Source organism: Bicyclus anynana, chromosome 4, assembly GCF_947172395.1.
Source record: "Bicyclus anynana chromosome 4, ilBicAnyn1.1, whole genome shotgun sequence".
Taxonomy (NCBI): Eukaryota; Metazoa; Arthropoda; class Insecta; order Lepidoptera; family Nymphalidae; genus Bicyclus; species Bicyclus anynana.
Window position 1 is genome coordinate 18,268,898 of NC_069086.1, and position 25,634 is coordinate 18,294,531.

General features: G+C 36.4%; 1 protein-coding gene across 1 annotated transcript; it reads right to left on the minus strand.

Moving 5' to 3' along the window:
• Positions 1-624: 624 nt before the first annotated feature.
• Positions 625-25,304, minus strand: LOC112055208 (homeobox protein ceh-19-like). The gene is made up of 6 exons (XM_052891577.1): positions 24,897-25,304; positions 7,727-7,898; positions 4,675-4,848; positions 3,704-3,891; positions 2,968-3,175; positions 625-2,633 (listed from the first exon to the last, which is right to left on the minus strand). The coding sequence occupies exons 1-6, from the start codon at positions 24,970-24,972 to the stop codon at positions 2,486-2,488; spliced, it is 966 nt and encodes a 321-aa protein (XP_052747537.1). The 5' UTR covers positions 24,973-25,304; the 3' UTR covers positions 625-2,485.
• Between the last annotated feature and the right edge of the window lie 330 nt (positions 25,305-25,634).

A 25,634-nucleotide genomic window follows, 5' to 3' on the forward strand; every position in this document is an offset into this window, starting at 1 on the left:
TTTCAGTTCAAATTTAACAGATTCTTTATTATTCATTAACCTTAATTTAACCGATTCTTTGATCGACCTGACTATATAGTTCACGAAAACTTCAAATGCATATGTATTACAAAGTTTGTGTATAGGTATGTTATCGCCGTTTAGTGTTGGAAATAGTAGTCTGTGACGGATAAGACGTCGCTCGATCTCGTGTTGGCTTCAGTGTGCTCGTGGCGTTCGAGCCGTCCACATCTCTTGTTGTGTAATTCTTTATGGGTTACTTGGGATAGGCGGGGAGAGTGACTTGAGTGGAAAAGGGGAGTGTTTGATATCAGTCAAAGGATCCTTTAACCCTACACACATCGTTCGCAAGTACGTGACTCCACTCAAGGTCATTCTCTGCCATTCTAGGCTCTTATTTTGGTTACAGTTAGATTTATTAATTAAGTTGTCCTGACAAGTGTTGTGAATCATAACCTATGTTCGACATTAGTTTTCTTATATTTGTAATCACCTTTTGAGTCCTATAATAGGTACCTGTACACAAGTCGAAACACAACCTTTTTGAAGTCGTTCAAAAACATCCTATCTAACTTATCGTTTAAAATAAACACTTGAATTGGGGTGTGTTTTATTAAACAAAAACATAATATAATTACAATCTCAAGTCATACAAATAACACATTAAAAATAAACAAAAACTAATAAATAAAAACTATCTCAAAAGTTAACAATGGCATTGACAGTTAAAATCCGTAAAAGAGTTATAAAACGGCTATTAGGCGTATGTACTGATTATTTAAAATATTTACGTCCTTTTGAAAAGAACTATGTAAAAAAATATAGTGAATAACATCAAAAGAAAATATAGTGAATAACATAACTATACCATTGTAGGTACCTACTGTATAACTAATTGCATCATGATAGACATTGTTAACTCTTGAGCTAAGAAGTTACATAAACGCGTTGGTAGTTATTTACAAAGCATATAGTAATATCTACTTTATTACATTACAATCTTAATTATATTGCACTTTAAAAAGATCTACAAGTATGTATTGCAACTACAAGTAAAAACTATATGTAAATGTCTAATATTTTTACCTACCCTACAATTATTAAGTTAATTTTTGCTTAGTAACAGTTGACGGATGGCTTACATGGGTTATTTACTAACTTAACATTTTTTAGAGAATAAAGTAGATTGAGCCATGTAAAAAATATTTCGGGGACTATTTAGGAAACATTAAGAAGTCTGTAGATTTGACCGAAATTGACAGAGATACCGAATTTACCTTGAAAAAAAAACACACCATGCTTGTCTTTTTAGCGTCTTTGAGTGATGATGTACCGTTAAAAATATCAAAATAATTTAAAACTTTAGAACGTTTAAATACAAGTAGTCTCAATAGTTCAAGAGTAAGTGACCGAACTCAAATCCGAGAGGTTCTGCGATTCATCTCAGACTTACGAGTAAGTACACTGACTCTTCGTTTACTTGGAGAAAAAGCGGAAGGTATTCATAGATTCCTTTTCTTTCATGTTCATGGTCATGCGAGAGAACGTAGCTTATTCTTCAAAATGAATAATCTATACAATACTTATCTAGATTAAGCTAAGTTACAATTATTCATCTATATGTGCAACAATATTTGTACATTTTGTGCTCAATATAGTAGTTTTAATTATGCTATGATCATACCATATAGCAGACGCTCACGACTTCGTCCGTGTGGAAAACCCTTACAAAGAGTACAAAGTTTCCCCATCTACTTATATATTATCCTCACCGCCTTATGTAGCTTACATCACTCCTCACTAGTCATTTTTATAATTCGACTAGCAATTCTCTATTAGGTTTCCTGGGAGAGATCGCTTCTTTGCGATAAGGTCGCCTATTTTACCTACTGAATTTATTGCTTTTGTTCTTTAATTCTTTATTTTTATAATTTTCGGTGTATAATATAGAGTTTTTTCATTTTATTTAATTAAAACAAATAAACTTTGCTGTTATAATTAGTATTGTAGGTAGTCGGAGAAAATGCGTCCGGCTATACATACCCGTAACATGCCTCTTAGTCCGAGTGATAAAAATGCTATGTAGTGATTTTGTTATAAGTTCAATTTTATTTAGTTTTCTTAGTTCTATATTAGAACGGGTGGTCAGAGTTCTGGTTTGGTGTGATTTTGCCAGGTTTCGCTGAAGGTTAGAAGAACAGGGCCCCACTCGGATATTTTCACATGCAAATTTGTTTAACATTATTGTTTTTATCTTAAAACCACAATTGAATGATATAAAAGTACAGATTGAGACTAGCTTTATTATATTTACATTGATGTGCGTTTCTCATAATGAGTTATATCTAATAGATAATTCTCCTTAGATGAATTAAAATTTCATGTCATTACAATCACTGATTCACAGTCAATGGTTGTAATGACATGGCTATAATTCATTACAATTATTTTTTTTCTGTTTGTTGTTTTTGTTTCTTCTATATGTCTATAGATGGCAGTGCATGTACGCGGGGTAGGGCGGGAGGAGGGCGCAGGCCAGCGGCAGCGCGTGCGCCGACAGTTCGCGCTCGCCGCTCGCCGCCTGCGCACGTAACTGTTCCAGACGGAGTTGGTTCTGACGCTTCCATTTTGTTCTACAAAAAATAAAATTGCTGTCCATATTTTCGTTGCCCATATCTACTCGCAATAACGTTTCGCTTAGATGTTAAATGTCTTCCCGGAATCAGTTATTCCTGAGCTCCTGACACGTATAATTTTTACCTTCAAAAAAATCTAGGGTAGCGCGCGCCAACTACCCACATAGTTTTAATCATAGATACAAAGAGTTGTCAAAGCTCGTTAGTAGCTCGGGCATAGCCTATAGAGTATGGATGCTTTCGAGCTTAAAGTAAGTGTTTTTTTAATACATGTGCAAAGAACCAACGAAATATAACCAAGACTGAAAATATTTGATCACACAGCGCTTACCTCCTATTTTGATACCAAGTCTTGACCTGAGTTTCGCTTAGATTAAGAGCATCAGCGACGTCCCCTCTATCGGCCACGCTCAGGTACTTCTGACACCTGAACTTGCGCTCCAAGTACGCGAGCTGAGCGTGAGTGAAGGCTGTCCGTCGACGACGAGGCTTTCGTCCAGACGTTGGCGTGCCACCGTTTCGATTTGAAGATTGTCGGTCTGCGTGAAGATATTGTTTATTAAGTCATAGTTGAAGGAACAAACAAATGGTTAACCTTTTTACAGTAATGATTGACAGATGAGTCACTTGTTACTCATCACCAACATATCAACAGTGTGCATTTTAAATACGCTGACTTGCATCCGCCAATCTAAAGCGTAGTCGTTTAAGTCTGATATGCTTATAATTTCACCGGCAACTATATCCTTAAAACTAGAACAATGCAGGCAAAACAATAAACACGGCATTTATCCATTCATCCATCCATAATTACCCTTCCTTTTGGCTTCTCTGTAGTAGGGTAAAAAGACATTAGGTACAAGTATTAAGCTACCAACTATGGCTATAATGACAGCTCCTCGTTATTACACCAACGAGCATACACGAGGCATGGCATAGCAGCAGAAATTCCCAAGATAAGCTGTCTTTGAACTTGGATGCTACCCTCGTGTGCCAACAATTGTATTGAAAACCCAAGACGTGGTGGTGGTAATTCCAGAGTAAGTAGTAAAAAATGCTACAAATACCGTTCGAATCCTGTTCCCTCTGCGAGCCGCCCGCCATGACGGACGCGAAGCCAGCCAGCAGCTGCGATTGGAACGAGCTCTTGGTCAAGTCCATCGACCGTCCGTATATGCTGTCAGAGAGAGAGCCAGCTAGCTCGAATGCACTCCTCTCACTCTCCCCGTCTTTATTGCCATCTCTGTCTGTATGCCTGTACGAAGATGAAATTCCAAATAAGTCTAATTAATATTACAAGCAATAAGGGTTTCGAAGGTGTTGAATGGCGACAGTGACCAGACTGACTCAAGAGGGTTATAACAGGGTCCCGCTGTATCCTGGCGAGTCAAGATCGTGGTGTTTAGAGGTCCTTAGTGGAGGCATATATTCAGCAATGGATGCCTATCGGCTGATAAGAATGATCAAAAATCTATAAGATTTAAATCATTGAAATCATCGAGATCTATCTATAGAAATCGTATGAAAATAGTTGCATGTACCTACCTATAAACTTCCACTTTAATAATTATACATCAAGGTACCTATCTTATCTGAGAGTAAAAATTACTCTAATATACCCACAACCACATAATGAAAAATAGTTATGTTTTATTCTTTAACTCCCAGATTCTACTGATTTATTTATAAACTAAATGAAATGGGTACATATTATTCCTTTCGGCTCACTGCTGAGCTCGAGTCTCCTCTCAGAATGGGAGGGGTTAGGCCAATAGTCCACCACACCACACCACACGCATAGAATTAAGAAAATTCTCTGGTATGCAGGTTTGCTCACGATGTCTTTCCTTCACCATTTGAGGCACGTGATATTAAATTTCGTAAACGCACACAGCAGAGCCATGATAGCGCAGTGGATTTGGCCTCTGCCTCCGATTCTGGAGGGTGTGGGTTCGAATCCGGTCCAGGGCATGCACCTCCAACTTTTCAGTTGTGAGAAAAGATTTCTTAAAAATTGTCTATTTGTAATAGACATTACCTGTACAACTGAAAAAGCGATCCTTCGTATAATTTCATCGGTTCATCCGGCCTCTCGAAGTCGTGGTCATCTTCTTTGTATGGCGAGGAGTACGCAGAGTTCGATATCCTGTTAGAAAAGGCAGCAGGGGATGACCGGTCAATCTCGGAGTCAGCTCGCTTCTTGTCTGCTTTCCTGTTCAAAATGGTTTAATTTCTTCGTGTTCCCATTTTATGGTAAACTGGGATCTGCTTTATTTTCAAGACAGACTTTTTAAACAAAAATAATGTTTTGTAAGAAAAATAACAGGCAATTAAAGCCTCAACAGCTCCATGGTACCAAAAGGTACCAAACTCAACACCGACATGGGTTTGATGTCCGCTGGACTATTATCTACTCCTAAGTCTTTCCTAAAAATTGGTGGAGAATGGGCGGGCGTATTGGTCATATTTAGAAAATATGGCGAATATTGTGTTTAAAAAATTGGAGTTTGTTGGAAACCATCCTACTGGCAAAGCCGTTACACAAGCAATATAACTTTCCGGTATAACGCTCCAATGAAACCGTCAGACTTCCTCCAAATAAGTTGAAAGAAAAAACATTTATTTAAAAAAATTGTGCCATACACCACAATGCCTAACTAAGCACTATTGTTGTGTCTGATGCTTCAACCATCTGATCAATTGAAAATCAAAACTAAAGTAGTTGAAGCATCAAAAACCACTTCGTTATGTTTGGCACAACCTTGAAAAAAGGTAACAGCTCAGCATTGTGCCGTTTAAACCAAGCAAAGTACTTGGCCAAGCGGCGCTGATTTTCAGCTGCTACCTCGATCCAGGTGACACCACGGAAATACATAGCCACAGTGACAATATGCTATATTATTACCTTTTAATTAAAAACAAACAACCTTGAATTAATATGCTAAATAATAGGACTACGCTAAACAAATAAGTGTTTCAACAAATTAAGCAACAATATAAAATTAAAAGGTATAAATAAAACACACACACACATACACAATAATGATAAGCCTTATATCTAACAATCTACGAGTATAATAATTGAAACATGAAATGAGGAAATAAAATAAAAATAAAAACAAAAAGAAAAAAGAAAATATTTTTTTTGCATTAACTAGTTTACAAAACTACTGTAGTATGTACCTAAATAACGAAATCTATGAAGATTACTAGGAAATTTCATTCACTAAAGAAGTGAAAACTCCGCCACATAATCCTGTAATTCCTCCTGTTTGCTAAGCAAATATCTTTTTAATTTCTTCTTAAATGTAAACTTACTCTTAAGGTTCTTTATATTAAGTTCGATACCATCTTAGACTGCTCTTGACATCAGCTGAGATCGCAATCAAGGGCTAGCTTGTCATAAAATAAAAAAAGTGTTGCTCTATTATTGACGTTTCTAATCAACATTAAGTATCCATCTGCCCTTCATCAATAACCATCATCAATAACAGAATACATAGATATGTATAAACTAGCAGAACCTCGCAGTTTCATCCGCGTAGTTTCCGTTCCCGTAGGCATAAGAGGATTAAATATAACCTATAGCATAGGATGTATATAGGGATAGTGTAGCTTCCAAACAGTGAACTAATTTTTCAAATCAGTTCAGTAGTTTTGGAGCCTATTATGCAAATAAATAAACAAACGAACAATAACATCTTACCTCTTTATTATATTAGTATAGATAAAATTAAAATGTCTATCTGTGATTTCAATGTAACTTTGTTTTCTCAAGTGCTTATAGTTATTTACGCGATACCAAAACACGATCAAGCTTTTGTTAAATGTTTGTCTGTGTCTGTCCGTCTGTTTGTCCGGGCTTCTCTTTGGAACAGCTCTTCATTGGAAGCTAGAGGCTAGAGGCTATTGACCAATATATAGGCTATACTTTTACCCTGGGAAAATCCATGGCTCCCACGGGATGAAAAACTTGTGAGTGAGTTTTATTCGTATTAATTGCTTATGAAACACGGCTAAAACTCACGTGATATTAAGTCGGAGTATGCCCGACTAGTTTCGAACCCATACGGGGCTCTTTGTCATGAGCTGGTTCTTGCATCGCGGCACGATCTACACAGTTTGGATCGTGCCGCCGACCGACCTAATAACACGTGAGTTTTAGCCGTGTTTAATAATCAATTTATATTACTTAGTCATCATCATCTCCTTACCCTTATCCCACTTACGTGGGGTCGGAAAAATATGTCAATCTTTTCCATTCGTCTCTATTACTTGTCAACTCATCATCCACTCCTTTTACACACATGTCCTCTTTCACACAATCCAACCATCTCTTCTTTGGCCTTCCTCTCCTCTTATGACCTTCCACTTGCACATTCAACATTTTTCTAGTAATATGACTTTCCTCTCTACGCATTACATGTCCATACCAAGCTAACCTTCTACTCCTCAATTTTTCTGGCACTGGCGCCACCTTCAGACTTCCTCTTATATACTCATTCCTTATTTTATCTATTCTTGTCACACCACACATCCATCTCAACATACGCATTTCGTTCACATGCATTCGTTTACTATCCGTCCCTTTCACCGCCCAACATTCTGATCCATACAGCACGACAGGTCTTACAACCGTTTTGTATATTTTACCCTTAAGTCTAAGAGGCATTCGCGGGTCACATAGTACACCTGAGACCTGTCGCCATTTCATCCATCCCGCATTCATTCTACTTTTCACGTCTCGGTCCACATTGCCATCGTTTTGAAAAAGCGATCCGAGGTACCGAAAATCGGAGCAAGCTGGTAGGGTTACACCATTTAAGGCAATTTTGGAAGATTGAGATGTACCGCCAAAGTCCAAGAATAAATATTCAATTTATATTACTTAGTAATCATTTTCAAAATCATAAGCATTGGACGTTTTAACTCATCTAGACTAACCAAGATACTCTACCTTTTTCAAACTTTTTTAATTACTTATTTTTATTATTAAATTTCTAATTAAAATAATGAAATATAAGTTGTGAAGCTTGTAAATAAGTAGGCGGATTTTTTAAACACATCATAAATTAAATTTTAATCCTTACATGCATGAGGCGTCAGTGTCGTTGTCGTAAGTAACTTGCAACTTCTTCGGCGTGGAAGCTTCTGACCGGTTGTCGCCCACGGAGATGTCGTCATCTACGTCCGAGTCCTCAGGGTGGTGGGTGGCCGCACTGTCGCTTCTGGTCGCGGCTTCCTCCACCTCGTGGGCGGTACCTGCGTGCAAACATATGTTTTTCATCTCACTTGCAAGGAAAATTGACATTTGTTTGACGTAATAACGCAAAAATTAAAAAAAAAAATCTGTTCAGTTTTGGATGTTATAGCGGCAACAGATACGTGGTTATGTTCATGTTCAGTTCATGAGATACTGGTGACAGACGGACAGCGGAATATTAGTAATAGACTACCGTTTACCTTTTAGGTACGGGACCCTAAAAAATATGAGATCCTGAGTGATCGCATGAAACTCGGGAATAAATAATTTTGAACGTTAGTGCCATAGATTAATCAATAATAGGCAAATAGAGCGTACGAACACGACGGTGTCGTTGCCGCTCCAAATACAAAATTCAATAATGAAATCTCGAGTTAGTATCACACGAAGCGTCGCATCAGTAACTTTTAATATTATTCAAAAATATGGCGTCTTTTGTATTTAAATATTTTAAAAACTCTTAACAAAAACTAATTATATTTATTACAATTAGTTTTTGTTAAGAGTTATATGGGTATTTTTTATTGTTAATTATTGATTATTATATTAATTTACGTAATTATTGTTAGTGTTAAATTTTGATATACAAATTATGAAATAAATTTGTATATGCGGCTTTCAAGGAGACGCGTGACTTTTTATGGGTTTCGCCGGCTTCACCTCGCTGCTTGTAAAGACTCATTCTTTACGATCTTTATTCTGTGGTAGTGCAAACTGATACAAGAATTAATTTCAATAAATGTTGCTACGTACCTAAATAGTAAGCATTATAAAATAATTGATATACCAACCGTTCGTTTAATTGCATGACAAGGTTCACAACAATAGCTTTGAATACTCCACAAAACCCATTATTTTGTACATAGACGAACATAACAGTGAATATACTTCGCATAAAGTTTCCACATTGAAAGAGCGCGGCTATGAAAGCGAAATGATAAAGAACGATGGAATATAACGATGTTTGGCTGGAGGAGTTCATGCGATAACATTAAGACGTTCTCCACGTCCCCGAGTATCGTTCGCTAAAACATATTTATGCGGGAATTATAACGAGAGAAACACTTGAACTCCGAGCTCTCCGCCTGCCGGTATAACGAGTAATCGCCAGCTACGTCAGTGTGGACCGGCCACGGCACTCGAAGAAACAGCGTGCGTAATATTCTAAAACCTTTCATTTTGGTAAAAGTGAAGGTACGTATCTAATGTGAATGGGAATGGGAATATTAGTCATATTAAAAAAAATATGGCAAATATTCTTTTTTAAAAAAAATAATAATAATAAAAATAAAATAAATGTTTCTCATACTTTTCCGAAAAAAAAAATATTAACATAATTATTACACTATTTCTGGAATTAATATGTACGCCAACGGATAACTCTTAATACATTTTTTGAAACGACTTTTGAAAACGATTCTTATATTCTCTTCTATCGACTCATAAAGTTCAACTGTGACAGAACTTATAATTTCGCCCTTTTTCCTAGTGCCATTGCTGCGTTCCCACTAAATATGCTATAGAGAATATACAATCAGAAAACAAAAGACGTGCGTAATTATGATATGTAATGTAATCATACATTATATTGAACTATCATTATATTTCGTTAATAGTAGGTACTTAATACCAAACAATTTGTACCAAACAAATACATTGAACTCTTTCATAAAAAGCTTTAATCTACTACTCTTCGTGAGAAAGTTCACCCGAGAAAGTACACTGTTTAGGTATTTCTTCCACCAAGCCATATTGCCGTATTTTGAAGGTACTAAACTGATGGTATGGCTACCGGTGAAATGACAGCATGAGGCACATAATGCCTATCACCTTTAGATTCCGCCTAAGCACCCGCCAACAACGGCAAGGCAGTGGCCCCGCAGTACCACGGCCACGAATGTTTAGCCGCAGCCGCGGAGCCAGCAGAAACTATGAAAAGCGACCCGCCGTGCGCGCTGAAAGCTGAATGCCCACTCTCCACCATTTTCATGCAAATTAAAAGACACAAACGCAGTCATAGACAAGATTTCCGCGCGCGCTAAAACACACCATTCACAAACCCGTATTCAATTGCTCGAGAGCGAAACGGAACGCCCCGAGGCATTAATTAGAGCAGAAACTCGTGTCTATGGTCGTTCCTTTTTTAAAACTGACGTCTTTATGTGCGAGGCTTTTGTGCACCTTCCCGTTTGTGGGCGAGTGTCAAGTCTTAGTTTGAAGCGATACTCACCGTTTGTTCCGCGCCTCGGATCTCTGTATTGGTGGCGTAATCTCTTCGTCGTCATTACCAACGCTATTCTATTTTTATACGCTCGTTAGCCGTTGCTTAAATCATTTTAAGGGGTTTCTCTTTTATTCGGTGACAAGTTGACGCTTCACTGCAGTTTCCACCTCAGTGAAAATTTGTACAATCTAGGTTTAATTTGCCTATTGCGACAAATATCTACACAGCTATGTTTTTTGTAGTAGTTGATGGAATAAGCAAATGGCAAATCGGTGTTGAGTAGAAAAACATCGCTTACAACAGAGCAAAACTCTTCTTAGGAACACATATTGATTTGTGCTGCTTGATTTTTTTTTTTAATTTGTCTCTAACTTTGGGACAGGCAAAGATCGTTGACCATACAGCCTGTTCAGACGTCAATGAAGTTCTTTCTTGACTTTGTATTTTATTCGTCAAAGCCTGGTCTATCGTGTGTTATGTTATAGATTTTTTCTATAAATATTAATCTTTGAAGATTCATCTGATTGTATTAATAAGTATAAACTTTCCGATTTCCGATTAGCTCAATCCAATTTGTTCTGCTTGATTTCACCGGCAACCAAACTTTTTAAATATTTACATTAATATCCCTGGACCAGCTCATCCAAGTTGCTACTACTTGTAGGTACTATTGTAATTGCAATGTATTCTGTGATTCTACTATAAAAATATTACCCATTTATAAAATTTTTTTTCTCCTTCTCCGCTAGGAAGGAGCGCTGGTCGTATTTACATCACACTGGCCTCAATGACATCATCCGTCGTGCTCTTGTCGCCGCCGGTATGCCAGCCCTTTTGCAGGTTGGCGCGCGACTATGGCAAGAGACCGGACAGTATGTCATTGATGCCACGGAAGATAGGTAGGCCTTTGGTGTGTGACGCGACTTGCGTAGACACCCTTGCGCGTTCACACCTTCCAGGCAAATTAGGTTGTGCGGGAGCAGCTGTTGCATCAGCAGAGACTCTCAATCGGCGCAAATATAGCAATCTCGTTAGAGATTACGTATTTGAGCCGTTTGGGAACGAAACACTAGGACCGTGGGGTCCAAATATCCGCTTTCTTTTTAGAGAAATCGCAAAGCGATTAATCGACGCTTCCCGTGACCAAAAGGTTGGCCTATACATAGGTTAGAAAATCAGTATTGCCATACAACGTGGTAATACTGCCAGCCTTCTGGGTACCAATTGAAATCGATTCGGAGGGAATTCTACGATGCCTAAGTATTTAGATTTATTTTAAACTAGCAACTTCGTCCGCGTGAAATTTAGTATTTCACGAATCCCTCGGGAACCATGGATTTTTCCGGGATGAAAAGTATGTGTTCGGTTCGGTTCAGCAATTGCGCCGTTAAAGAGTAACAAACATCCAAACATCGAAACAAACATCCATTCAAATATTAGCTTTTTTTTCTTTTTGTTTACCTACTTTTATTATTTTTGAACCCTAGATACTTGGAATAAACGTTTTTTTTTTATATTTTATTTGTGTGTATTTTTATGATATGTTATTTTTAAATTATGGCTCGCCTAACCACGAGTTTCAGCCTGCCAGTCGCGTGATCTTCGATTCCAGATTTGGTTGGTTTTTTCATTAGTTAAATTACTTTCATCGTATGTAAACTTCTTACAATCGGATATAAATAACAATTATATATACATTACTTATTTAGATTACATTATTACTATGTTTACCTAGGTCCTTGCCTAAGTAAGTACTGCCTTCGAAAAGTTCTGAAATTTTATAATAAAATACAGACAGGCAGAAAAGGTTACTTTTTAGTGACGAAGATATCAAAATTCACCTTCCTATGAAAACTAAATTTGCTGACTTTACTCACCAGGAACTGCCTTATAGTACTAGAGTCATATACATATAACAGACCTGTGGGGTTATTATGTAACTCGGTGTACCATTCAAAGTAAACTGTCACTACATCGTTTTTCATCGTATTTTAGTTTTTGCAATCATCTAACATTGTGTTTTTAACAAAATTGACACAATAATCGTCATTTCACGTAAAGTAACATTAGTCTGGTAGTGGTATTAGCAGGTAGTGACGTTATTTTAACGAAAAACTGATATTTACGTTATTTTGTTGAAATATTCATGTTATACGATTGTTAAAACAAAACATCATTGCCACTTGATGTAAAATTGCGTAGTCAAGATAATTTCGTAGAAATAACTATATTAAATTATCACAAAAAATAAAGCCAAGCTTTAGTCTGTAAGTTACAGTATAAAAAGGTCTCCTTGATCTTTAGTTACAGGGACTACATTAAATGGGCTTCCTTTTTTTTAAAGCGATTCAAAGAAAAACATCAGAGGTCAGATGCCATTTTGCTAGTAAATGAGCGGAGTTATTTGCAATCGCCGCGGGGGCCGCATTATGCGGGCACAGCTCTCGATTATGCAGACAGCCGATCTGTTATTGCTGTAGGACAAGTCATTTCTGTTCAAGATGAGTCTAATTTAGATAAATCATACACTTTATTACGTTTTTTTCCTATTATGGTTTTCATTATCAAAACATCAAAATTAAAAACAAATCAATTGACAAAATGTCATCCGGTACTTACGGTGTATATCATATAGTATGTAGATGACACTTTATTGTCCACTTCAATAAGTTGATAATAAAGACCAAAATAGTGAATTAGGCAACAGTTCATTTAGTTTCCGGTTGTATTCGTTTGATTGTCAAAAAGTTAGACTGTGTGGCCTATATAATTAATTAAGAACAAGTAATTTTTTTTTTCGAAATTATTCTTTTCTGGCAGTCATTCTTATTTAACTTGCTTTTTCTTTCTTCTGAGATTACATCTACTTAACTGAATTTTATTAGTGATAGAAGATAGATATTCTTCCCTCTTATGGGTCTGGCGGAATACCAGCGTCGTGGGTACTGATGTACTCCATTAGCTGAGTAAGGTCCATTTTATTGGCACAACACATTTTTAACCAACTTCAAAAAAGGGGAGGTTCTCTCTTTTTTTGATTAAAAAAGCATAGTTCCAGATTGGTCCCATTTAATTTTCATGAAAATTTAATAATTCGAGTAATTCTGTGTTAAAATGATAATAACGAAATTTCCGCTTATCGCTCACTATGCCAGCAAATGACTTATTAATTAAAGCTGTTTCTGAAAAGAACTGTCTTTAAATCCTAAAACTTTATGATTTAATCAGCTTCAGATAGTGCATCACTGTGTTGGCACCGCCTTCAAAGTAATCAGAACATAGCATAGTTATTTTTCGCGTTTAAGTTTTCTAATTTTGAAGTCGGTTTAATTTTTTTGTAAAAAAGATTTTATTTTTTCTTGTATTACCATTAAATAGTTCTAAGATATAAATGTATTAGCTTTAAGTTATTATGTAGTTATGTGTTGTGCTAAGAAATAAATGATTTCTATCTATCTATTTAATTATAGATTAGTTATATACTCGTGTCTATGTTTAATATAAAGACGATTTGGGAACCCCAAAAAGAACTAAAAATTAAAAAAAAAGTGTAAATCAAGTTAATACTCGTAAATACCTAGCACATCAATAGCACATTCATTCCTTCAACAAGCTCTCAGAACAAAACCTCTAAGCAGCCGTGACTATTCAATGCAATTTAAAAAAAATAATTGTCGATGGTCAAAGTCAAAAGTTTTATAATCTGTATTGAATGCATCGACGAGGCATCAAAGATGGCGCGTGCGGGCCGCGTGCGCGCCTAAGAGGCAACATGCTGTTCTGAAGAGCATATGCGTGTGTTGCTGAATAATTATCATTCGGGACGATAAAAACCTATACTAAAATGTGATTTTTTGTTTTATGCTGTACCGGTCGCAGATTTTTGTACAATTATAGTTATAGAGATGTAAAATTAAAAAAAAATCGACATGAACCTAAACTCTAGATCTATTTGTATTTGCGCCGTTTACCCATATAAATTCGATCATTGAAGCATTTATTTCAATTAGGAATCTATAGCTCGTGCACTGTAGCATCCTACTCGATCTATCTTATGTGATCTAGGCTCTCTACGTGATAGATTTATAATATTACTTACCGGTTCGTGCGCTGTACCAAGGTGCGGGAAAGTTAAAACTAATCCAACATCAAGGAAGTAATTTTAGTTGGGCTTCCAAGATTTAAGATTATTACTTTCAGCTGGTTAAATAAAAACCCTTACAAACAACGTCATTTTATACTATAGAAACATGTCTATAGTATAAAATGACGTATAAAATGACGCGCCAATAAAATCGCCGCAAAAAGTGAGCTGAATTTAGCTACTCCACTGAGCGCACACATACACAATTTTGTGTTTAATTCCATTATATATTTATGTATACCTATAAACCGTGATAGCTCAGTTTATACGACCTATGCCTCTGATTCCGGAAGGTGTGGGTTCGAATCCGCTCCGAAGCATGCACCTCTAACTATTCAGTTGTGTGCATTTTAAGAAATTAAAATATCACGTGTCTTAAACGGTGAAGGCAAAATACCGTGAGGAACCCTGCATACCAGAGAATTTTCATAAGTCTCTGCGTGTGTGAAGTCTGCCAATCTGCATTGGGCCAGCGTGGTGGACTATTGGCCTAACCCCTCTCATATGCTGAATATGGGTTGACTAGCAGACGCCCGCAACTTCATCCGCGTGGAATTCAGTTTTTCACAAACCCCTCGGGAACCATGGATTTTTTCGGGATAAAAAGTAGCATATGTGTTAATATATGCTATAATATATCTCAATACCAAATTTCAGGTAATTCGGTTTAGTAGTTGAGGCGTGAAAGAGTAACAAACAAACATTCATATCATCAAAATCATCAGTTTTCGCAAATCTTGGGAAACCACGGATTTTTTCGGGATAAAAGTAGCCTATGTGTTAATCCAGAGTAAAATCCATTTCCATTCCAAATTCTAGCCAAATCGCGTCAATAGTAGCGGCGTTAAAGAGTAACAAACATCCAAACATACATCCAAACATCCACACAAACTTTCGCGTTTATAATATTCGTAGGATAATGGTATCGTCGTTATCAACCCATATACGGCTCACTGCTGAGCTCGAGTCTCCTCTCAGAATGAGAGGGGTTAGGCCAATAGTCCATCACGCTGGCCCAATGCGGATTGGCAGACTTCACACACGCAGAGAATTAAGAAATTCTCTGGTATGCAGGTTTCCTCACGATGTTTTCCTTCACCGATTGAGACACGTGATAATTAATTTCTTAAAATGCACACAATTGAAAAGTTGGAGGTGCATGCCCGGATGCGGACCGGATTCGAACCCACACCCTCCGAAATCGGAGGCAGAGGTCATATCCACTGGGTTATCACGGCTCTTAATGATCGATAATGGTATACAGTTTTTAAAATTCCCAAACACACAACTTGATATTGTTTGCATATTTAGGCATTATTTGGTTAAATAATTGTCGTTGTTTACTATGAGACTCAATTAAATACGGTCAATTAGCCACTTTTGTCGTTTTCGCCTCAGTTTTGACGCACTAGTGACATATATCTATTGTAAAATTTGCCTTCAAAGGACTTTGATCACTATCAAATACATTCTACATTAATTATATTGAAATAATGACGGGCCGCCAACTTACTCGTGACATAGTCTACGAGATACAGAAATCTAAAACCGCCTACTTATACTATACTAATAATATTCAATTACTAGCTGACGCCACGCAGTGTCAGTCAGTCGCGTAGTTCCCGTTCTCGTAGAAATACGAGGATAAAATATAGCACCTATAGCACTCGCGGATATATAGCTTCCCAACGGTTTATGTTTCAAATCAGTTCAGTAGTTTCGGAGCCTATTCAATCCAAAAAAAAACGAACAAAAAAACAATCAAATCTTTCTTCTTCATTATATTCACACAGATTAGTATAGACTACTGAATTTTTCATGAAAAACCTCAGTATTTTATAGCCCAATCGACCAATGATTATTTTATACTATAGATATGTTACAAAATCACCACAAAATATGATTCGAATTTACGAATCGACTGAGCGCACACATGCACAATTTTGTGTTTACTTACATTATATATTTATGTATAGTTTTTACACTTTCCAAACACACAACTCGACATTGTAGATAATATTCAGGTATTATGTGTTACTTACGTTAATTTAGCTGCTTATTAAGCAGCTAAATTAAATTGAGACAGTTATGCACATTTGTCCGCCTCAGTTTTGATCCACTAGTGCCCTATCTCTAGTAGAAAATATCGTTGCAATCGACTCAAACGCAGGACCCCCGTGATCCGAAAAGACATATGCTAACAACTGAGACAATGTGGCAGTAGACAGATAAAGTCGTGAAAACGTAGAGTTTCCCTAACTGCAGTTTTGCAAGTGGTCACCAAATGGGCGCCTTGTTAGCGCGGTCCCCATTTTATTGCTCTTAAAAGAAATAAGGGTCCGACATCCGCGCCGCGTATCTTACTTGTAGGTGAAAATACTTATCGTTATTTCTCCGAAGTAACAGGAAAGAAATATTAAAACATACAAACATACATACATAAGTGCGGCAAAATGCTCATAGCACACGTATTCTAAATACGTGTGCTATGAGCATTTTGCCGCACTTACCAAAAAATCATTAATAATTTGTAAATCAATCGCCCATTAAGTTGCGCTTTTTAGTAACTCAACCTAGGCCTATAGTTTCTTCACGATTTTTTTCCTTCACCGTTTGTTTTTTTCATGCTGACGTGAAAAAAATTACCACCCAAGAGCCGATTTTGGCAGAATAGACAAAGAAAGATTTTTAAAATAAAGTTGTAACTATTTCGCATAATTTTCAGAGGGCATTTTTATTACTAGCCCGTTTCCATCTTAGATTCATTTACCAGGTGAGATTGTAGTCAAGGGTTTACTTGTAGAGAATAAATAAAATAAAAAAAAACTAGGATGACAGCTTTGAAGGAAAACGCCCCACTCTAGAAGAGTTCTAGAGAGAACTAAGTAATCATAATTTTGTCCTATTCTCCATGAATACCTGCACAAAGTTTGAGCAGTGCGATCATTATTAAATGTTTTACTCCTGGGCCCTAGGACCTGTTTCTTTCACAGTTATTATTGGACTTCGTAGCCTCAGGTAAAGTGTAGTGTGCAGTGCAGTGCCTCTGTGCAGCCAACTGACCAAATCTCGTAGCGACAATACGCGTGTGGGTTAGATGATGAGTATTAAAAATTACTATTTCTACGCAGCATCGTATAAAACCCTACTATCATTGCCGGCGGTAGGGTGGTAACTATCCACGGCCTAATCCTATCGCCAGGGCCAATTTTGTCAATATAAAATCCTAAACCCGTGCTGGGAATCGAACCCTGGACATTTTTTATGCAATATAGGCTTGCGCTCGGCTACAATTAAGCGTGATAGAAAGCATTATTGCAGTCTAAGTTGGAGCGCACTTATCTAGAAAATACCTATTTACTCTTGCTTTGAAGATATTTAAATTATAAGTGTCAGGATTAACATAATTTTGCTATGTGAATTAGAAATGAGGATTTAAATCGTTTCGTACCAGTTGCCTGGATATCTACAATGCAAGGATGCCACCGTTCGCGACGTATTGCTGTTCTATGTTAGAAAGGAGAAAGAGGAACAAGATGGTGAAATTTCTGCTCAACTCACCAAAGTATATCCGGTGAAAAACCGACAGACAAACTACATTGCGACGAGATTGCAAAATCTGCAATTTGTCTGTTGAGAACCATAGCTTTGACCAGAATCGTTATAAGATCTCTAGTTTCACCTCCCTTTTCTAGTACTTTGTGTATTTTTATATTTAGATTATATTAGCAGACACCGAGCGGTCACCCGCGTGGTTCCCGTTCCCGTAGGATAACGGGGATAGATATAACATATAACACCTGAAGATAGAGTAGCTTCCCAACAGTGAAAGAACTTTTCAAAGAACGTTTCAGACCGTACCGTGTTTGTTTTTTGCATTCAAATCAAATCTTTTCTCGTTATAATATTAGTATAGATCAAACTTATGTAAGCTCTCTTACGAAGGGAGATCTAATTTCAGTCAGCTTTGCCATCTAGTTAGTTTTTTAATGAATAGCCCTGCAGGTCTATAGTAGCGTGAATGCCACTAAAAATAGTTAAATGTTTACCAAATTCGATTGGACTCGAATTTGGTATACATTTGACTACATTCACGCACGGCAAGCTTGTAAGAACCTGAACGCCGAAATCTTAAGCAGCTAGTAAGAAAAGGCAACTATAATGAACATTCTTCATTTTCACAAATTAACAGTGTCAGTATCCTCATAAGTTTGTAACAGAGCGGTTAGGGCTCGTCCACACGCGCGCGTGCTCAAGTGAGCGGCGGCGCGCTAATAAGCAGGTAATTTGCAAGTGTGCGCTCGCCCTTACATGCGGGTGAATAAATTAGGACCTAATTTTGTATCTTGTATTCTAATTAGTTAAGTGCATTAATGAATTTTTCATTAGACTAATTATTTATACATTTGCGAGATTGCCAGCCGGTACAGTCGGCGTCATCTAAAAGGAGTACCGAGTATCACAACGTGCTCCTTTCCTATTTGAAATAATTATTTTTTATAGAGGTTATCACCTTGCCACACTCTCTGACAATTCGTCCAACAACTTGCTGTGCTATTTGGTAGTATGTACCTGTATGTATTGATGGTAGTATGTTCTCTACGAGTAGAACATGTTTCACATCAGGTGAAGTCTCAGTCAACTTATAACAATGATTCTTTAAACTGCAATACAGTCTCAAAAATACTCGTAAATATTTAACCAACATGGGTATATAACAATATGCTGAATTCTGTTTCATAGATCTTATTTTTGTTCCGGATCGGCATAATTATCAGATAAGCTGGCATTTATATACTAAAAATTCGTTGTATAGGTACAATCAATGCATGTCCGAGAACTCCTGTGCTTCCTTGTTCCTTTTACAAACGATTACGCTCCTTGGGTTTATTCTATCAGCTCTATGATTAAACGGCCGGACTCAATCCAAGAACTCCTAGAGTCCTCACCCAATTCAACTAATATCGTACCCAACTCGTAGCTCAAGCATAGATGCTTTGTCTAGTGTTTAGTTGAAAGTATAAGAGGAAAAAGCAATAAGCAGCAGCAGTAATAAAGCAGTAAGCATACTCATGGCTAATATGTGTTGAAAAAAATACGCTGATATTCAGCGCTTTTTTTATATGACGGTGACTATAATAATAGATGCGTTGCGTCTTTACATATGCGTTGATGTTTTTTCTTTGTAATTGGGTATATCAAGGTGCACTTGATAGTTAGTGTCCTCGTGAAATTATTTGCATTGTATTGAATTAATTCCTTTTGAGAATATGCGATGTATTGCCCTCATGATGAGAACTTAACAATAGTTCTGGAAAGTACTCACATACAAATCTATTTACATTTGAAATAAGGAAGAATACATTCAGAGAGAGACTCAAGAGTCAGCAGCTTCTTTGCCAATTTCAAAGGAAAAATATAAAACCCTTTATGAGACGAGTTTTTAAAGCAAGTATTTTCATATACGAGTACCAGAGTGATTTATTTAATGGATTTTCTTCCACAACATAAATATTAGTGCTCAGTTATATCAAAACTATTTTTTTTAACTAAAAAAACATTTTATGTTTTCACACAAAGTACTTCAAATAATTCCTTCGACCATTAATAACAGGACCTGCCTCACCAACCGTTAGCCTTCTGGAAAAGATCAAAAATAATTGATCTAACGCGATTATAAAAACTGTTGCTATACAATCGGTGTTTCATTGTTGTAATCGTTTTCGTCGTGTAAAGACCTCAAAAACGGCCAAAAACTTGTAGTTTAGTAAAAGATGGAGTAACGTTTGATTTGTAAGTATTTTACCTTAATTTTATCAAAATCGTAATAAAAATAATCGATTATTTTGACGGAACAGCAAAAAATCGATTAAGTAATCAAAAATTCTATGTGTATATTCTGTGTATAGTATAAGCGATGTGTTTGTTAGTATGTGTAAAAATCACGCGTGTGTGTATTGCGAGTCAAATTTATAGTTGTGTGTATGGACATAGAATATATTTAATGGTGTTAAATATTTTTGATGTGTGAGTTTACCTCGTCCCCCTCAAAAAACGACAGGCATATTTGTGGGTGAATTTGGGTGCGAAACAGGTCCATAGTCTAAATAGTCTAAGAATAATTCCGAACGTAACACACGCCACGTAAAATGAAAAAAAAAATATTTTTATTCAATGACATCTTAAGATGATGATAACAGTACAAGACTTCTTTTTTGACGAAGAGCGACGACCTGTGTGGTGCAGTGATATTCTTGTTTACTTCAGGATAGGCCAGATACAAGCCCTTGCATGTTCTGATAGTGGTATGGATGCAGCTTGTATCTGACTTTGTCGATATCGACGACGTACTTGCAACTGGCACTCCGCACTTCACTAATTAGCTACTTCGTGATATTTATCGATATTATGTATAACTCGCAAATATGTGAATTTCGGACTGACCACCCTCTTTTATCATTCTGTAGTATCGTGTTAGACAGAGAGATAGAGGTGAATTCGAAACTAGCACTACCTAAAAACATCGTTACCTAGCCTATTATTTAATAGCCTAGTCTAGCGACGCATCTATACATCATGCGACTAGTTTTTTATTATTTAAATGTAACTATATTATTTATATATACAAGCCGTGATAGCCCAGTGGATATGACCTATGCCTCCGATTCCGGAGGGTGTGGGTTCGAATCCGGTCCCAGGCATGCACCTCCAACTTTTCAGTTGTGTGCATTTTAAGAAATTAAATATCACGTGTCTCTAACGGTGAAGGAAAACATCGTGAGGAAACCTGCATACCAGAGAATTTTCTTCTCTGCGTGTGTGAAGTATGCCAATCCACATTGGGCCAGCGTGGTGGACTATTGGCCTAATCCCTCTCATTCTGAGAGGAGACTCGAGCTCAGCAGTGAGCCGAATATGGGTTGATAACGACGATGTATATTATTTACAAATTAGATCTTGACCACAATTTCACCTGCAGGTTATTATGTAACTCGGTGTACCATTCAAATAATCAGTCACTACATCGTTTTTCATCGTATTTTCGTAACTGTGATCATCTAACATAGTTATTTCAACGAAATGATCTTGACTTCGTAATTTTACATCAAAGGGTAGTGTTTTTTTTTAGTTCAACCAAATTACGTAAATAACGGATTTTTGTTGAAATAATCTTACTTCTATATTACTGCCACGGAACGCTAAATCGCTTGGTGGTACGTCTTTGCCCATAGGCAACTACTAGCCACGGCCGTAGCGTCCCACCAGCCAGACATGGACCAATTAAGAAAACTTCAATCAGCCCAGCCGGGGATCGAACCCAGGACCTGCGGCATTTAAATCCACCGCACATACCACTGCGCCACGGACCGCGTCAAAACTCCACGTTATACAGGATGGTCGAGAGTATTTCCCATAGTTTCTCATAAATTCTTCTAGGGTTATATTCTTTAACGAAAATTAATTCAAAATGTTCAAGGAACATATGTTCTAAAATTAATATTTTCGGGGTAAATAATAAAAAAAAATTGTAAATAGATATTAAAATGTGTCCATTACGCATCCCTATAATTATGACATAGCCAAGTTTTACGTATTTTGTAAAGCAAGAATAGATAAAGGCGTGTGTTACTGGATAGCCAGAGTTATTTGAATTACCTTGTATGAAAACATGAAAAGTTTATATGTTTAAGTTAACAAAAAAAGAATTTTTAAAATCGGTCTATAAATGGCGGAATTATCGCTGGACATACATAAAAAAAAAACACATACATACAGCCGAACGTAGAACCTCCTCCTTTTTGGAAGTCGGTTAAAGAAATATTAGTTATGCAGTTCGGCTCCTATAAGTGGACTCGCCAACACCCTGAAGTTGTGGAAAATACTCCCGAGCACCCTGTATAGTACGATATGTACATACAGGTGTGGTGTCCCGATAGCACGTAGTACTCTACAGAGTGATAGAGCGACATCCAGGCTGACTCAAATAAATATCGGCTGAAATTTTACGGTTTTTACAATGATAATTTTATACTTTAGATAGGTTACGTGAGTACAAAATTTCCGCAAAAAGTGATCCGAATTTAGCTACACCACTGAGCGTACACATGCACGATTTTGTCTTTAATTCCATTATATATCTATGTGTATATAGTTTTTACACTTCCTAAGCACAAAACTCGTCATTGTAGACGATATTTAGGTATTATTTGTTTAAATGAAATTAAGTTAAATTTTCCTTTTCATCATTCATCATTTGGTTATTAAGTTCAAGTTATACCAATTGATTTTTCTAGAAAAATCGAAAATTCCTACCTTCAATGCAATTTAGTCGTACTGTGTATTGGGCGATGAAACGAGCTATGTTAGGAGTATCTCTGCGTGATCGAACCAGAAATGAGGGGATCCGCAGAAGAACCAAAGTCACCGACATAGCTCAACGAGTTGCGAAGCTGCACTGGCAATGGGCGGGACACATAGTTCGAATTTTCTAGAAAATACAATATTTCTGAGTAGAAAATAACCACTTATATAATTACATAAGTGTTAATTTTCTACCCAGAAATAATTTTAGATAGTTGTTTCAACTAATGAAACTTAATTTTTTTCTACTACAACTACTACAACTCGGCTATTTTAGTAGGCCTTATTGTCAGCAATCATCCTGCAGAGGTAATTACGGGACAGCCTGTATATCTTAGTAATTTATTAACCTCTAAAGATTGTTTGCATGTTACTCTTTCACGCAAGACTACTGAATAGTTTTAGTTAAAATGTGTGAACCTTATTTTTATTTATTTAATTTATTAAATAAAACATAAGTAAATTATTAGAACATAAGTGACATAAAAGAATGTCCCGGAAAATTCTATGGTTCCCGCGGAAATAGAATTTGTGAAATGTGCGCAGGTTTCACATTTGCAAGGCTCTCTATAATTCATATTTTTATTACCGTCTTTAGAAATCATCCCATCTCACGCGTGACAATTAGCTTACTTTTTCATCATTAACAACCTCAGAACAATCAGAATCAGAATCAACGATCTAACGCATTTATAAAAACTGTTTATTTAAAATCGATGTTTAATTGTTGTAATCGTTTTCGTCTTGTAAAGAGCTTCCTAAGAAAACTGGTATTTATAGTTGAATGGCATAAAAAACGGTAGACAACATCTAGTTTACTAAAAGATGAAATTGCGTTTGTATTTCTTATTACCTATATCAAAGTAATAAGCACACAAACATATCTTAACAGAATCGTTTCTTCAGCCGGAACAGTAAAACATTGTAACACAGAATTTGGATATAATCGAATATTCTGTGTTACTAGTCGAAGCAATGTGTTTTTCAGTCTGTAATAATAACACGTGTGTGTATTGCGAATCAAATGTATAAGGACACAATATTTTCGATGTCTGAGTTTATTTATGTTTCGCATTTTTTATTACACAATAAATAGTCCACTAATAATTTTACAAAAATAAAACTCGAACTATTAACGATTTCTATTAAACCCTTATTAAATCCCTTTTTAACCCTTTAGGGGTAGAATCTTGAGAAATCTTGAATCACATTATTTTTACTATATTTCTGGTATTACATATACCAATTTTTACAAATAAATCTTGAAAAATTAAGGAGTTTTCAACTATGACTATATTATGACTGGACTATTTAGATCCGTAGCAAAAAGTTTACCACTAGACACCGCCTTTACACCAAAAAGCAGGTAGATTGACTTAGTTAGTTAGATCAGTTACGTTTCTTTAATATGGGCGGGGGATTACGCTATATCACTTAAAAACTATTTTTAGAAATCGGTGTTATTGAAAAATATACCCGTAAGTTTAGTCGTAGGCGTCTACGTAGCGTTGTCGTAGAACATTGCTACGATCTCCGTAGCATGGATGAATAAAAAGAAAATTATTAAAGTTAATTTATTTCTTCTATTAACAAAGAATTCTTATATTCTTAATTAGCGGACGCCCGCGACTTCGTCCGCGTGGATATCGATGTAAACTTTCTATCCCTATTTCTCCCTTCTATTTATATTTTCGCATGTTTTATACATAATAAATAATCCACTAATCATCTTGAATGAAATTATTTTTAATATTTTTCTGGTAGTTCACATAACAATTTTTACAAAATGTATTTTTTTAAGTCAACAAAAATACGGACAGACAGACATATAGACAAAAAATAAAAAAAAAATATATATATATATATATATATATATATATATATATATATATATATATATTTGGCTTCAGTATCGATTATATAATGGGCTCTAATAAAATATTTTAAAACTTCTACAGTGTTATTTTATGTATAGAAAATAGAAGATAGATTCTCTACGCCTGTGTGACAACCCATGGAAATGCATTGAGCTAGTGGAGGTAAATTAGTAGCCTTTCCCCTCTCATTGTGACAGAAAACTCGTGCTCAACAGTGTCATTAATATGGGTTGTTAATGATTCCTTGCTGAAAAAACACATTGAATTTATTCACCTCAGGAAATAATCCTGGATCCTAATACTTCGGTGAATTATCCAACCATTGTACCACTGAGGCACTTTAATGCCAAAAAACTAAATTTTAAATATTTGTATCATAATATGAACCCACCTGCAACTCCCAATCCAGGTCTCAAGACATCGCCCAGAAGGTCCTTTATTAGGAACGACTTGTGGCTGTCCTGCATTCTACGTGTACTTCACTTTACCGCCACTCAAATAAACTTAAAACAACTTTCTAAAGATCACATTGCAAACTCAATCTGACGAAAAACAATTTATTCTAAGCTTAAAATGTAATTAGCAACTTTTTTAAACGAATCAAGTTCCCTTTTAAATAAAATAACTACGTAAATATACTTAATATTTTTCGCGTTCAAAACGATTTTTATTCGCAATCAAAAACGCCGATAGATAAACAGTTGCAGATGGTATTACTAAACGTCATTCAAACGGGAAATGATGAAAATCGATTGACAGTATGTCATTCGAAAAACGCGGTATTAATGACAGCTGCACTTTGGCGCGCAGCGGGGATGACTGTCAGCCATGTTCAAATCGCTCAAGCGGGAAAATCTTTTCATTTAGCAACGCCCTAACCCGCGCTGACGTTACATACATTTTCTTGCGGTTTTCACCCAAAATACCGCTTAAACGGGGTTTAAAACGCGTTTAGCATGCGCAGCTCTAGAGGGGCGGAGCTTCAGACTCCGCCTCCGGCTTTTCCGCCAATAGGAAGCGAGCCGCAAAGTTTTCCGGGCGAATGATTTGTAAAGTACGCATTGAATCGAGGGTTTAGGGCCATGGTTATTGAGTTGGTTTTTAAAAGACCGTTTTGAATGTAAATCGG

What these genes read in the sequence shown, in the direction of transcription:
- LOC112055208 (XM_052891577.1), bottom strand. Translation starts at nt 24,972, where the DNA reads ATGCAGGACAGCCACAAGTCGTTCCTAATAAAGGACCTTCTGGGCGAT. An exon ending in GACACTGACGCCTCATGCAT is followed by an intron (nt 4,849 to 7,726) that starts GTAAGGATTAAA and finishes CATTTTGAACAG; the next exon opens with GAAAGCAGACAAGAAGCGAG. An exon ending in GAGGGAACAGGATTCGAACG is followed by an intron (nt 3,176 to 3,703) that starts GTATTTGTAGCA and finishes ATCTTCACGCAG; the next exon opens with ACCGACAATCTTCAAATCGA.